Below are 16,299 nucleotides of genomic sequence, written 5' to 3'. Positions count from 1 at the left end.
CAGACCAACAGACTCCTACTGTAGTTAGATAGTGCTGCTCAACTAGTTCAGACCAACAGACTCTTACTGTAGTTAGATAGTGCTGCTCACTTAGTTCAGACCAACAGACTCCTACTACAGAGTTAGATAGTGCTGCTCAGCTAGTTCAGACCAACAGACTCCTACTACAGAGTTAGATAGTGCTGCTCAGCTAGTTCAGACCAACAGACTCCTACTACAGAGTTAGATAGTGCTGCTCAGCTAGTTCAGACCAACAGACTCCTACTGTAGTTAGATAGTGCTGCTCAGCTAGTTCAGACCAACAGACTCCTACTACAGAGTTAGATAGTGCTGCTCAGCTAGTTCAGACCAACAGACTCCTACTGTAGTTAGATAGTGCTGCTCAGCTAGTTCAGACCAACAGACTCCTACTGTAGAGTTAGATAGTGCTGCTCAGCTAGTTCAGACCAACAGACTCCTACTACAGAGTTAGATAGTGCTGCTCAGCTAGTTCAGACCAACAGACTCCTACTACAGAGTTAGATAGTGCTGCTCAGCTAGTTCAGACCAACAGACTCCTACTACAGAGTTAGATAGTGCTGCTCAGCTAGTTCAGACCAACAGACTCCTACTACAGAGTTAGATAGTGCTGCTCAGCTAGTTCAGACCAACAGACTCCTACTACAGAGTTAGATAGTGCTGCTCAGCTAGTTCAGACCAACAGACTCCTACTACAGAGTTAGATAGTGCTGCTCAGCTAGTTCAGACCAACAGACTCCTACTACAGAGTTAGATAGTGCTGCTCAGCTAGTTCAGACCAACAGACTCCTACTACAGAGTTAGATAGTGCTGCTCAGCTAGTTCAGACCAACAGACTCCTACTACAGAGTTAGATAGTGCTGCTCAGCTAGTTCAGACCAACAGACTCCTACTACAGAGTTAGATAGTGCTGCTCAGCTAGTTCAGACCAACAGACTCCTACTACAGAGTTAGATAGTGCTGCTCAGCTAGTTCAGACCAACAGACTCCTACTACAGAGTTAGATAGTGCTGCTCAGCTAGTTCAGACAGACAGACTCCTACTACAGTTAGATAGTGCTGCTCAGCTAGTTCAGACAGACAGGGAAAACTTATGTGACTCCTGCCCTGATGTTATGTCAGAAATGATCACGTCTGGACAACTAGTCGTTCAGAGATGACAGAACAACAACGAATATCCGTCTGTTGTTTTTTTAATACAGACGTTGATATTGACCTTTAACCCATGTGGTGGATATGATATAACACTCCCAACACTTCTGCTTTGCTTCTTTTGAAATGAAAGGCTGCGATTTGCCTCTGGGCTCCTGGTGAAATGTGCTCCTGGTCACAGGGGACAGCTGACTGTGTGGATGACCTACTGAAGGTTACGTTCTCTCTCTCTCTCTGTGTGTCTCCTATCAGCTCTGTGTTGTCCAGTAAACAGGAAGGAACCCGCCCTGCTCAGAGAGAGAGATACCCTCACCCTTCTCATAAACACGCAGATCAGCCAATGGTATCAAGGCAACACTGCTGGCCCTCTCTCTCCTGATGCCATCTTGGAGATGAGAGGAGGGAGGGGCGGACAACTAGAGCGGATCACTTTTGCTGGTCACTGCATTCCAAAGTGTGTTGCATTATACAGGGGGAAATGATTGTCCGACTTGCGATATGCTACATAACGACTGCATGAACTTTACCCCCAAAAAATGGTAAAAGAATTTGCCTTATGGAACATGAGACACGCACTACAATGAGACACGATAACACACGCACTACACTTACACACACACACGATAACACACGCACTACACTTACACACACTCACGATAACACACTACATCACTACACTTAACACACACTACACGATACAACACGCACTGCTACACTTACACACACACGATAACACACGCACTACACTTACACACACACGATAACACACGCACTACACTTACACACACACACGATAACACACGCACTACACTTACACACACACGATAACACACGCACTACACTTACACACACACACGATAACACACGCACTACACTTACACACACACACGATAACACACGCACTACACTTACACACACACGATAACACTGATACACTTACACACACACGATAACACACGCACTACACTTACACACACACGATGGTCACACGCATTCCACACAGATAACACACGCACTACACTCACACACACATGATAACACACGCACTACACTTACACACACGATAACACACGCACTTTACTTACACACACACACGATAACACACGACTACACTTACACACACGATAACACACACTAAACACACACACATGATAACACACGATAACACACACACACACACGATAACACACGACTACACACACGCACTACACTTACACACACACACGATAACACACGCACTACACACACACACACACGATAACACACGCACTACACTTACACACACACGATAACACACGCACTACACTTACACACACACACGATAACACACGCACACACTTCACACACACACGATAACACACGCACTACATATAACACACGCACTACACTACACACACACGATAACACACGCACTACACTTACACACACACGATAACACACGCACTACACCACACACACACGATCACACACACACGATAACACACGCACTACACTTACACACACGATAACACACGCACTACACTTACACACACACGATAACACACGCACTACACTTACACACACACGATAACACACGCACTACACTTACACACACACACATGATAACACACGCACTACACTACACACACACACACACTTAACACACGCACTACACACACACACACGATAACACACGATAACACACGCACTACACTTACACACACACGATAACACACGCACTACACTTACACACACACACACACGATAACACACGATAACACTACACTTACACACACACACGATAACACACGCACTACACTTACACACACACGATAACACACGCACTACACACACACACACACGATAACACACGATACACTTACACACACACACGCACTACACTTACACACACACACGATAACACACGCACTACACTTACACACACACACGATAACACACGCACACACTCACACACACACACGATAACACACGTACTACACTCACACACGATAACACACACACTACACTAACACACGCACACACACGATAACACACGCACTACACTACACACACACGATAACACACGCACTACACTCACACACGATAACACACGCACTACTTACACACACACGATAACACACGCACTACACTTACACACACACACACACGATCACACACGTAACACTACACTCACACACACACACGATAACACACGCACTACACTTACACACACACACACGATAACACACGCACTACACTACACACACACACACACGATAACACACGCACTACACTTACACACGGACTTAGTACTGTAGATATGTGGTAGTGGTGGAGTAGGGACTGAGGGCACACAGTGGGTTGTGAAAGCTGTGGATGTATTGTAATGTTTTAAAATTGTATAAACTGCCTTAATTTTTCTGGGCCCCAGGGAAGAGTATCTGCTGCTTTGGTGCAGGAACTAATGGGGATCCATAATAAACCCCAGGTAGAGTAGCTGCTGTCTTGACAGGAACTAATGGGGATCCATAATAAACCCCAGGTAGAGTAGCTGCTGTCTTGACAGGAACTAATGGGAATCCATAATAAACCCCAGGAAGAGTAGCTGCTGTCTTGACAGGAACTAATGGGGATCCATAATAAACCCCAGGAAGAGTAGCTGCTGCCTTGACAGGAACTAATGGGGATCCATAATAAACCCCAGGGACGAGTATCTGCTGCCTTGGTGCAGGAACTAATGGGGATCCATAATAAACCCCAGGGACGAGTATCTGCTGCCTTGGTGCAGGAACTAATGGGGATCCATAATAAACCCCAGGAAGAGTAGCTACGGCCTTGGTGCAGGAACTAATGGGGATCCATAATAAACCCCAGGAAGAGTAGCTGCTGCCTTGACAGGAACTAATGGGGATCCATAATAAACCCCAGGGACGAGTATCTGCTGCCTTGACAGGAACTAATGGGGATCCATAATAAACCCCAGGAAGAGTATCTGCTGCCTTGGCAGGAACTAATGGGGATCCATAATAAACCCCAGGAAGAGTATCTGCTGCCTTGGCAGGAACTAATGGGGATCCATAATAAACCCCAGTAAGAATAGCTGCTGCCTTGGCAGGAACTAATGGGGATCCATAATAAACCCCAGGGACGAGTATCTGCTGCCTTGGTGCAGGAACTAATGGGGATCCATAATAAACCCCAGGAAGAGTAGCTACTGCCTTGGTGCAGGAACTAATGGGGATCCATAATAAACCCCAGGAAGAGTAGCTACTGCCTTGGTGCAGGAACTAATGGGGATCCATAATAAACCCCAGGAAGAGTAGCTACTGCCTTGGTGCAGGAACTAATGGGGATCCATAATAAACCCCAGGAAGAGTATCTGCTGCCTTGACAGGAACTAATGGGGATCCATAATAAACCCCAGGAAGAGTAGCTGCTGCCTTGACAGGAACTAATGGGGATCCATAATAAACCCCAGGAAGAGTAGCTGCTGCCTTGGCAGGAACTAATGGGGATCCATAATAAACCCCAGGAAGAGTAGCTACTGCCTTGACAGGAACTAATGGGGATCCATAATAAACCCCAGGGACGAGTATCTGCTGCCTTGACAGGAACTAATGGGGATCCATAATAAACCCCAGGAAGAGTATCTGCTGCCTTGGCAGGAACTAATGGGGATCCATAATAAACCCCAGTAAGAATAGCTGCTGCCTTGGCAGGAACTAATGGGGATCCATAATAAACCCCAGGAAGAGTATCTGCTGCCTTGGCAGGAACTAATGGGGATCCATAATAAACCCCAGTAAGAATAGCTGCTGCCTTGGCAGGAACTAATGGGGATCCATAATAAACCCCAGGGACGAGTATCTGCTGCCTTGGTGCAGGAACTAATGGGGATCCATAATAAACCCCAGGAAGAGTAGCTACTGCCTTGGTGCAGGAACTAATGGGGATCCATAATAAACCCCAGGAAGAGTAGCTACTGCCTTGGTGCAGGAACTAATGGGGATCCATAATAAACCCCAGGAAGAGTAGCTACTGCCTTGGTGCAGGAACTAATGGGGATCCATAATAAACCCCAGGAAGAGTATCTGCTGCCTTGACAGGAACTAATGGGGATCCATAATAAACCCCAGGAAGAGTAGCTGCTGCCTTGACAGGAACTAATGGGGATCCATAATAAACCCCAGGAAGAGTAGCTGCTGCCTTGGCAGGAACTAATGGGGATCCATAATAAACCCCAGGAAGAGTAGCTGCTGCCTTGGCAGGAACTAATGGGGATCCATAATAAACCCCAGGAAGAGTAGCTGCTGCCTTGGCAGGAACTAATGGGGATCCATAATAAATACAAATGTGATCAACATGAAGTTTCTGCAGTTGCTCTTCACCGACTGTATCCTGCCAGGTACCGCCTGCATTGTGGGAAGCTCTGTTGTCCACCAATCACAAGGGTGTTTTTGTTTGACTGAAGCGAGCGTGACTGAAAAAGGAACCCATTTTGTGCGATTCATGTATACTGTGGACAAATGAATGGATATTTCAGGCTCTCTCTAACCAATTGATAGTACAATATATATTTAAAAATATACAGTACCAGTCAAAAGTTTGTTCACACCTAGCTACTCATTCCAGGGTTTTTCTTTAATTTTTTTAAACTATTTTCTACATTGTAGAATAATAGTGAATACATCAGAACTATGAAAAAACACAGATATGGAATCATGTAGTAACCAAAAAAAGTGTTAAACAAATCAAAATATATTTGGGATGAGCCGCAGAGTGAAGGAAAAGCAGCCAACAAGTCCTCAGCATATGCGTGAATTCCTTCAAGACAGTTGGAAAAGCATTCCAGGTGAAGCTGGTTGAGAGAATGCCAAGAGTGTGCAAAGCTGTCATCAAGGCAAAGGGTGGCTACTTTGAAGAATCTCAAATATATTTTGTGTTTGTGAGAGATCACGTACTACTCACATGTCAGCCTGACTCAGCCAGCATCTCAGCCTGACTCTGGACCAATCAGCATCTCGGCCTGACTCTAGACCAATCAGCATGTCAGCCTGACTCTAGACCAATCAGCATCTCAGCCTGACTCTGGACCAATCAGCATCTCAGCCTGACTCTAGACCAATCAGCATCTCAGCCTGACTCTTGACCAATCAGCATCTCAGCCTGACTCTAGACCAATCAGCATGTCAGCCTGACTCTAGACCAATCAGCATCTCAGCCTGACTCAGCCAGCATCTCAGCCTGACTCTAGACCAATCAGCATCTCAGCCTGACTCTAGACCAATCAGCAACTCAGCCTGACTCTAGACCAATCAGCAACTCAGCCTGACTCTAGACCAATCAGCAACTCAGCCTGACTCTAGACCAATCAGCATCTCAGCCTGACTCTAGACCAATCAGCATCTCAGCCTGACTCTAGACCAATCAGCAACTCAGCCTGACTCTTACAGACTAAGTTATTAAATTGTCAACATTGTTTCTCTCCCTTTCCAGCGCTTAAGAATGTAATATAGAAGTGTAGTGTGGTGTAGCCGTGTAGTGTATCCATGTAGTGTAGTCATGTAGTGTATCCATGTAGTGTATCCATGTAGTGTAGTCATGTAGTGTATCCATGTAGTGTATCCATGTAGTGTAGTCGTGTAGTGTAGTCGTGTAGTGTAGCCGTGTAGTGTAGTCATGTAGTGTATCCATGTAGTGTATCCATGTAGTGTAGTCACGTAGTGTAGCCGTGTAGTGTAGCCGTGTAGTGTAGCCATGTAGTGTAGTCATGTAGTGTATCCATGTAGTGTAGTCACGTAGTGTAGCCGTGTAGTGTATCCATGTAGTGTATCCATGTAGTGTATCCATGTAGTGTATCCATGTAGTGTAGTCATGTAGTGTAGTCATGTAGTGTATCCATGTAGTGTAGTCATGTAGTGTATCCATGTAGTGTATCCATGTAGTGTAGTCACGTAGTGTATCCATGTAGTGTATCCATGTAGTGTATCCATGTAGTGTATCCATGTAGTGTAGTCATGTAGTGTAGTCATGTAGTGTATCCATGTAGTGTAGTCATGTAGTGTATCCATGTAGTGTAGTCATGTAGTGTATCCATGTAGTGTATCCATGTAGTGTAGCCGTGTAGTCATGTAGTGTAGCCGTGTAGTGTAGTCATGTTGTGTAGCCGTGTAGTGTAGTCATGTGTATCCATGTAGTGTATCCATGTAGTGTATCCATGTAGTGTAGTCATGTAGTGTATCCATGTAGTGTAGTCATGTAGTGTAGTCGTGTAGTGTAGCCGTGTAGTGTAGCTGTGTAGTGTAGTCATGTAGTGTATCCGTGTAGTGTATCCATGTAGTGTATCCATGTAGTGTAGCCATGTAGTGTATCCATGTAGTGTAGTCATGTAGTGTAGCCGTGTAGTGTAGCTGTGTAGTGTAGTCATGTAGTGTATCCGTGTAGTGTATCCATGTAGTGTAGTCATGTAGTGTAGTCATGTAGTGTATCCATGTAGTGTATCCATGTAGTGTAGTCATGTAGTGTAGCCGTGTAGTGTATCCATGTAGTGTAGCCATGTAGTGTAGTCATGTAGTGTATCCATGTAGTGTAGCCATGTAGTGTATCCATGTAGTGTAGTCATGTAGTGTAGCCGTGTAGTGTAGCTGTGTAGTGTATCCATGTAGTGTATCCATGTAGTGTATCCATGTAGTGTAGTCATGTAGTGTATCCATGTAGTGTAGTCATGTAGTGTATCCATGTAGTGTAGTCATGTAGTGTAGTCATGTAGTGTATCCATGTAGTGTATCCATGTAGTGTAGTCATGTAGTGTAGTCATGTAGTGTAGCCGTGTAGTGTATCCATGTAGTGTATCCATGTAGTGTAGTCATGTAGTGTAGCCGTGTGGTGTAGCCGTGTAGTGTATCCATGTAGTGTATCCATGTAGTGTATCCATGTAGTGTAGTCATGTAGTGTAGTATGGTGTAGTCATGTAGTGTAGTCATGTAGTGTAGTCATGTAGTGTATCCATGTAGTGTAGTCATGTAGTGTAGTCATGTAGTGTAGTATGGTGTAGTCATGTAGTGTAGTCATGTAGTGTAGTCATGTAGTGTAGTCATGTAGTGTAGTCATGTAGTGTATCCATGTAGTGTAGTCATGTAGTGTAGCTGTGTAGTGTATCCATGTAGTGTAGTATGGTGTAGTCATGTAGTGTAGTCATGTAGTGTATCCATGTAGTGTATCCGTGTAGTGTATCCATGTAGTGTAGTCATGTCGTGTATCCATGTAGTGTATCCGTGTAGTGTATCCATGTAGTGTAGTCATGTAGTGTAGCTGTGTAGTGTAGTCATGTAGTGTAGTATGGTGTAGTCATGTAGTGTAGTCATGTAGTGTAGTCATGTAGTGTATCCATGTAGTGTATCCGTGTAGTGTATCCATGTAGTGCATCCATGTAGTGTAGTCATGTAGTGTATCCATGTAGTGTAGTCATGTAGTGTAGTCATGTAGTGTAGTCATGTAGTGTATCCATGTAGTGTATCCATGTAGTGTAGTCATGTAGTGTAGTCATGTAGTGTATCCATGTAGTGTATCCGTGTAGTGTATCCATGTAGTGTAGTCATGTAGTGTAGCTGTGTAGTGTAGTCATGTAGTGTAGTATGGTGTAGTCATGTAGTGTAGTCATGTAGTGTAGTCATGTAGTGTATCCATGTAGTGTATGTGTAGTGTAGTGTAGTGCATCCATGTAGTGTAGTCATGTAGTGTATCCATGTAGTGTAGTCATGTAGTGTAGTCATGTAGTGTAGTCATGTAGTGTATCCATGTAGTGTATCCATGTAGTGTAGTCATGTAGTGTATCCATGTAGTGTATCCGTGTAGTGTATCCATGTAGTGTAGTCATGTAGTGTATCCATGTAGTGTAGTCATGTAGTGTAGTGTATCCATGTAGTGTAGTCATGTAGTGTAGTCATGTAGTGTATCCATGTAGTGTAGTCATGTAGTGTATCCATGTAGTGTATCCATGTAGTGTATCCATGTAGTGTAGTCGTGTAGTGTATCCATGTAGTGTATCCATGTAGTGTAGTCATGTAGTGTATCCATGTAGTGTAGTCATGTAGTGTATCCATGTAGTGTATCCATGTAGTGTATCCATGTAGTGTAGTCATGTAGTGTATCCATGTAGTGTAGTCGTGTAGTGTATCCATGTAGTGTAGTCATGTAGTGTATCCATGTAGTGTATCCATGTAGTGTATCCATGTAGTGTAGTCATGTAGTGTATCCATGTAGTGTAGTCGTGTAGTGTATCCATGTAGTGTAGTCATGTAGTGTATCCATGTAGTGTATCCATGTAGTGTATCCATATAGTGTAGTCATGTAGTGTATCCATGTAGTGTAGTCATGTAGTGTAGTCATGTAGTGTATCCATGTAGTGTAGTCATGTAGTGTATCCATGTAGTGTATCCATGTAGTGTATCCATGTAGTGTAGTCATGTAGTGTATCCATGTAGTGTATCCATGTAGTGTAGTCATGTAGTGTAGTCGTGTAGTGTATCCATGTAGTGTATCCATGTAGTGTATCCATGTAGTGTAGTCATGTAGTGTAGTCGTGTAGTGTATCCATGTAGTGTATCCATGTAGTCGTGTAGTGTATCCATGTAGTGTAGTGTATCCATGTAGTGTATCCATGTAGTCGTGTAGTGTATCCATGTAGTGTATCCATGTAGTGTATCCATGTAGTGTAGTCATGTAGTGTAGTCGTGTAGTGTATCCATGTAGTGTATCCATGTAGTGTATCCATGTAGTCGTGTAGTGTATCCATGTAGTGTATCCATGTAGTGTATCCATGTAGTGTATCCATGTAGTGCAGTCATGTAGTGTAGTCATGTAGTGTAGTATGGTGTAGTCATGTAGTGTAGTCATGTAGTGTAGTCATGTAGTGTAGTCATGTAGTGTAGTATGGTGTAGTCATGTAGTGTAGTCATGTAGTGTAGTCATGTAGTGTATCCATGTAGTGTATCCATGTAGTGTATCCATGTAGTGTAGTCATGTAGTGTATCCATGTAGTGTATCCATGTAGTCGTGTAGTGTATCCATGTAGTGTATCCATGTAGTGTATCCATGTAGTGTATCCATGTAGTGCAGTCATGTAGTGTAGTCATGTAGTGTAGTATGGTGTAGTCATGTAGTGTAGTCATGTAGTGTAGTCATGTAGTGTATCCATGTAGTGTAGTCATGTAGTGTATCCATGTAGTGTAGTCATGTAGTGTATCCATGTAGTGTATCCATGTAGTGTATCCATGTAGTGTATCCATGTAGTGTAGTCGTGTAGTGTATCCATGTAGTGTATCCATGTAGTGTATCCATGTAGTGTAGTCATGTAGTGTAGTCATGTAGTGTAGTATGGTGTAGTCATGTAGTGTAGTCATGTAGTGTAGTCATGTAGTGTATCCATGTAGTGTAGTCATGTAGTGTATCCATGTAGTGTAGTCATGTAGTGTAGCTGTGTAGTGTATCCGTGTAGTGTATCCATGTAGTGTAGTCATGTAGTGTAGTATGGTGTAGTCATGTAGTGTATCCATGTAGTGTAGTCATGTAGTGTATCCATGTAGTGTATCCATGTAGTGTAGTCATGTAGTGTAGTATGGTGTAGTCATGTAGTGTATCCATGTAGTGTAGTCATGTAGTGTATCCATGTAGTGTATCCATGTAGTGTAGTCATGTAGTGTAGTATGGTGTAGTCATGTAGTGTATCCATGTAGTGTAGTCATGTAGTGTATCCATGTAGTGTATCCATGTAGTGTATCCATGTAGTGTATCCATGTAGTGTAGTCGTGTAGTGTAGTCATGTAGTGTATCCATGTAGTGTATCCATGTAGTGTAGTCATGTAGTGTAGTCATGTAGTGTAGTCATGTAGTGTATCCATGTAGTGTATCCATGTAGTGTATCCATGTAGTGTAGTCATGTAGTGTATCCATGTAGTGTATCCATGTAGTGTATCCATGTAGTGTATCCATGTAGTGTATCCATGTAGTGTAGTCATGTAGTGTAGTCATGTAGTGTATCCATGTAGTGTATCCATGTAGTGTATCCATGTAGTGTAGTCATGTAGTGTATCCATGTAGTGTATCCATGTAGTGTAGTCATGTAGTGTATCCATGTAGTGTAGTCATGTAGTGTAGTGTAGTCATGTAGTGTATCCATGTAGTGTAGTCATGTAGTGTATCCATGTAGTGTATCCATGTAGTGTAGTCATGTAGTGTAGTCATGTAGTGTAGTCATGTAGTGTATCCATGTAGTGTAGTCATGTAGTGTAGTCATGTAGTGTATCCATGTAGTGTAGTCATGTAGTGTAGTCATGTAGTGTAGTCATGTAGTGTATCCATGTAGTGTAGTCATGTAGTGTATCCATGTAGTGTAGTCATGTAGTGTATCCATGTAGTGTATCCATGTAGTGTAGTCATGTAGTGTATCCATGTAGTGTAGTCATGTAGTGTATCCATGTAGTGTATCCACAGTGTAGTCAGTAGTGTAGTGTATCCATGTAGTGTAGTCATGTAGTGTAGTCATGTAGTGTATCATGTAGTGTAGTCATGTAGTGTATCCATGTAGTGTAGTCATGTAGTGTAGTCATGTAGTGTATCCATGTAGTGTAGTCATGTAGTGTAGTCATGTAGTGTAGTCATGTAGTGTATCCATGTAGTGTACCATGTATCCAGTGTATCATGTAGTGTAGTCATGTAGTGTAGTCATGTAGTGTAGTCATGTAGTGTATCCATGTAGTGTATCCATGTAGTGTAGTCATGTAGTGTATCCATGTAGTGTAGTCATGTAGTGTAGTCATGTAGTGTAGTCATGTAGTGTATCCATGTAGTGTATCCATGTAGTGTAGTCATGTAGTGTATCCATGTAGTGTAGTCATGTAGTGTATCCATGTAGTGTAGTCATGTAGTGTAGTCATGTAGTGTAGTCATGTAGTGTAGCCATGTAGTGTAGTCATGTAGTGTATCCATGTAGTGTATCCATGTAGTGTAGTCATGTAGTGTATCCATGTAGTGTAGTCATGTAGTGTATCCATGTAGTGCAGTCATGTAGTGTAGTCATGTAGTGTAGTCATGTAGTGTAGCCATGTAGTGTAGTCATGTAGTGTATCCATGTAGTGTAGTCATGTAGTGTATCCATGTAGTGTAGTCATGTAGTGTATCCATGTAGTGTAGTCATGTAGTGTATCCATGTAGTGTAGTCAGTAGTGTACCATGTAGTGTATCCATGTAGTGTAGTCATGTAGTGTAGTCATGTAGTGTATCCATGTAGTGTAGTCATGTAGTGTAGTCATGTAGTGTAGCCATGTAGTGTATCCATGTAGTGTAGTCATGTAGTGTAGTCGTGTAGTGTAGTCGTGTAGTGTAGCTGTTGGTTAACTATCTAACTAACTGTAGAAGCTGTTCAGGGTCCCGTTGGTTCCAGACTTGGTCCATCCATGACCATGTTCTGAGTTTCTGGAATTGATCTGATAGATGCATTAAATTGGGCACGTGTGTGTGTGTGTGTGTGTGTGTGTGTGTGTGTGTGTGTGTGTGTGTGTGTGTGTGTGTAGTGTATCTGTGTGTGTGTGTGTATCTGTGTGTGTGTGTTGTGTGTGTGTGTGTGTGTGTGTGTGTCTCAGGGAGTAGGTTATTTTTACATGTCAGTGGTCCAGAAGTGTGTGTGACTAATGTACGTCCACACAGCTCTCATAGAGTGACCCTGCTCTCTCCTCCAGTCAAACCACTGTCATGTGCCTCCACTGTGTGTGTGTATGACTGTCTGTGTGTGTGTATGTATAAAGGTGTGTGTATTATTGTGGGTGTATATTTTAGGTGTGTGTATTAGTGTGTGTATTAGTGTGTGTATTATCCATGTGTGTGTATATTTTAGGTGTGTGTATTAGTGTGTGTATTATTGTGTGTGTATATTTTAGGTGTGTGTATTAGTGTGTGTATGTAATGTGTGTAAGTGTGTGTACTAATGTGTGTATTAGTGTGTGTATTAATGTGTGTGTATTAATGTGTGTATTAATGTGTGTATATTAATGTGTGTATTAGTGTGTGTGTATATTTTAGGTGTAACTGTATTAATGTGTGTACATGTAGTGTGTATGCTATTTTAGGTGTGTGTATTAATGTGTGTATTAATGTGTGTATTAGTGTGTGTGTATATTTTAGGTGTGTGTATTAATGTGTGTATTAATGTGTGTATTAGTGTGTGTGTATATTTTAGGTGTGTGTATTAGTGTGTGTATTAATGTGTGTATTAATGTGTGTATTAATGTGTGTATTAGTGTGTGTGTATATTTTAGGTGTGTGTATTAGTGTGTGTGTATATTTTAGGTGTGTGTATTAATGTGTGTATTAGTGTGTGTGTATATTTTAGGTGTGTGTATTATTGTGTGTGTATTAGTGTGTGTATTAGTGTGTGTATTAGTGTGTGTATTATTATAATAATAAATGCCATTTAACAGACGTTTTTATTCAAAGCGACTTATAATAATCATGCATCATAATGCATAGCATCAGCATACGTTTCTGGTATGGTTGACCCTTCTGGTATCCCAGCCGAAATGGAGCCCTCTGTCCTGGGTTCCAAGGACCATGTTCTACTAACTACAGGACCATGTTCCATGGTGTACATGAGGACCATGTTCTAACTACAGAGGACCATGTTCTACTAACTACAGAGGACCATGTTCTACTAACTACAGAGGACCATGTTCTACTAACTACAGAGGACCATGTTCTACTAACTACAGAGGACCATGTTCTACTAACTACAGAGGACCATGTTCTACTAACTGAACTACAGAGGACCATGTTCTACTAACTACAGAGGACCATGTTCTACTAACTACAGAGGACCATGTTCTACTAACTGAACTACAAGGACATGTTCTACATGTTCTACTAACTACAGAGGACCATGTTGTACTAACTGAACTACAGAGGACCGTGTCCTACAGAGGACCATGTTCTACTAACTGAACTACAGTATCATCTTCTACTAACATTTACATTTAAGTCATTTAACAGACCTCTTATCCAGCGACTTACAAACTGTAGTCATTCACCTTATGACATCAGTGGAACAGTAGTGCATCTAAATCTTTTAAGGGGGGGGTGAGAGGGATTACTTTATCCTATCCTAGGTATTCCTTAAAGAGGTGGGGTTTCAGGTGTCTCCGGAAGGTGGTGATTGACTCCGCTGTCCTGGCGTCGTGAGGGAGTTTGTTCCACCATTGGGGGGCCAGAAGCGAACAGTTTTGACTGGGCTGAAACTGTACTTCCTCAGTGGTAGGGAGGCGAGCAGGCCAGAGGTGGATGAACGTAGTGCCCTTGTTTGGGTGTAGGGCCTGATCAGAGCCTGGAGGTACTGAGGTGCCGTTCCCCTCACAGCTCCGTAGGCAAGCACCATGGTCTTGTAGCGGATGCGAGCTTCAACTGGAAGCCAGTGGAAAGCGGAGGAGCGGGAGTGTACGTGAAGAACTTGGGAAGGTTGAACACCAGGGCTGCGGCGTTCTGGATGAGTTCTAGGGGTTTAATGGCACAGGCAGGGAGCCCAGCCACAGCGAGTTGCAGTAATCAACACAATCAACTACTAACTACAGAGAACCATGTTCTACTAACTGAACTACAGAGAACCATGTTCTACTAACTGAACTACAGAGGACCATGTTCTACTAACTGAACTACAGAGGACCATGTTCTATTAACTGACCGTGTTCTACTACAGAGGACCATGTTCTATTAACTGAACTACAGAGGACCATGTTCTACTAACTACAGAGAACCATGTTCTACTAACTGAACTACAGAGGACCATGTTCTACTAACTACAGAGAACCATGTTCTACTAACTGAACTAGATAGGACCATGTTCTACTAACTGATCTACAGAGGACCATGTTCTACTAACTGAACTACAGAGGACCATGTTCTACTAACTGAACTACAGAGGACCATGTTCTACTAACTGAACTACAGAGGACCATGTTCTACTAACTGAACTACAGAGGACCATGTTCTACTAACTGAACTACAGAGGACCATGTTCTACTAACTGAACTACAGAGGACCATGTTCTACTAACTGAACTACAGAGGACCATGTTCTACTAACTGAAACTGAACCATGTTCTACTAACTGAACTACAGAGAACCATGTTCTACTAACTGAACTACAGAGGACCATGTTCTACTAACTACAGAGGACCATGTTCTACTAACTACAGAGAACCATGTTCTACTAATTGAACTACAGAGGACCATGTTCTACTAACTGAACTACAGATGACCATGTTCTACTAACTACAGAGAACCATGTTCTACTAACTGAACTACAGATAACCGTGTTCTACTAACTGAACTACAGAGAACCGTGTTCTACTAACTGAACTACAGAGGACCATGTTCTACTAACTGAACTACAGAGGACCATGTTCTACTAACTGAACTACAGAGACCGTGTTCTACTAACTGAACTACAGAGAACCGTGTTCTACTAACTGAACTACAGAGGACCATGTTCTACTAACTGAACTACAAACCTTCTACTAACTAACAGAGAACCATGTTCTACTAACTGAACTACAGAGGACCATGTTCTACTAACTGAACTACAGAGAACCATGTTCTACTAACTGAACTACAGAGGACCATGTTCTACTAACTGAACTACAGAGGACCATGTTCTACTAACTGAACTACAGAGGACCATGTTCTACTAACTGAACTACAGAGAACCATGTTCTACTAACTGAACTACAGAGGACCATCTTCTACTAACTGAACTACAGAGGACCATGTTCTACTAACTGAACTACAGAGAACCATGTTCTACTAACTGATCTACAGAGGACCATGTTCTACTAACTACAGAGGACCATGTTCTACTAACTACAGAGAACCATGTTCTACTAACTGAACTACAGAGAACCATGTTCTACTAACTGAACTACAGAGAACCATGTTCTACTAACTGAACTACAGAGAACCATGTTCTACTAACTGATCTACAGAGAACCGTGTATTGAAGTGTGGAGAGTTAACCTGTGTGTGTTTCTCTCTAGGCTGGTCGTTTTAGAGGTCTGACGAAGGGCTTCCCTCCTCTAAACAGCGCTACCTCGGGAAAACTCAGACCGACCTAG

The 16,299-nt window shown here is 42.7% G+C and overlaps 1 protein-coding gene across 1 annotated transcript in view; it reads left to right on the top strand.

The window, feature by feature from the left end:
• The window catches only part of LOC115126412 (regulator of G-protein signaling 12-like), a 57,319-nt gene extending 41,020 nt beyond the window's left edge, over positions 1 to 16,299 (top strand). The window contains exon 9 of the mRNA XM_065004505.1: positions 16,222 to 16,299. Coding sequence (XP_064860577.1) covers positions 16,222 to 16,299 — 78 coding nt within the window. The remainder of the gene's footprint in view (positions 1 to 16,221) is intronic.

This window comes from Oncorhynchus nerka, linkage group LG18, assembly GCF_034236695.1.
Source record: "Oncorhynchus nerka isolate Pitt River linkage group LG18, Oner_Uvic_2.0, whole genome shotgun sequence".
Taxonomy (NCBI): Eukaryota; Metazoa; Chordata; class Actinopteri; order Salmoniformes; family Salmonidae; genus Oncorhynchus; species Oncorhynchus nerka.
This window is presented reverse-complemented; position numbering and strand designations above follow the sequence as displayed.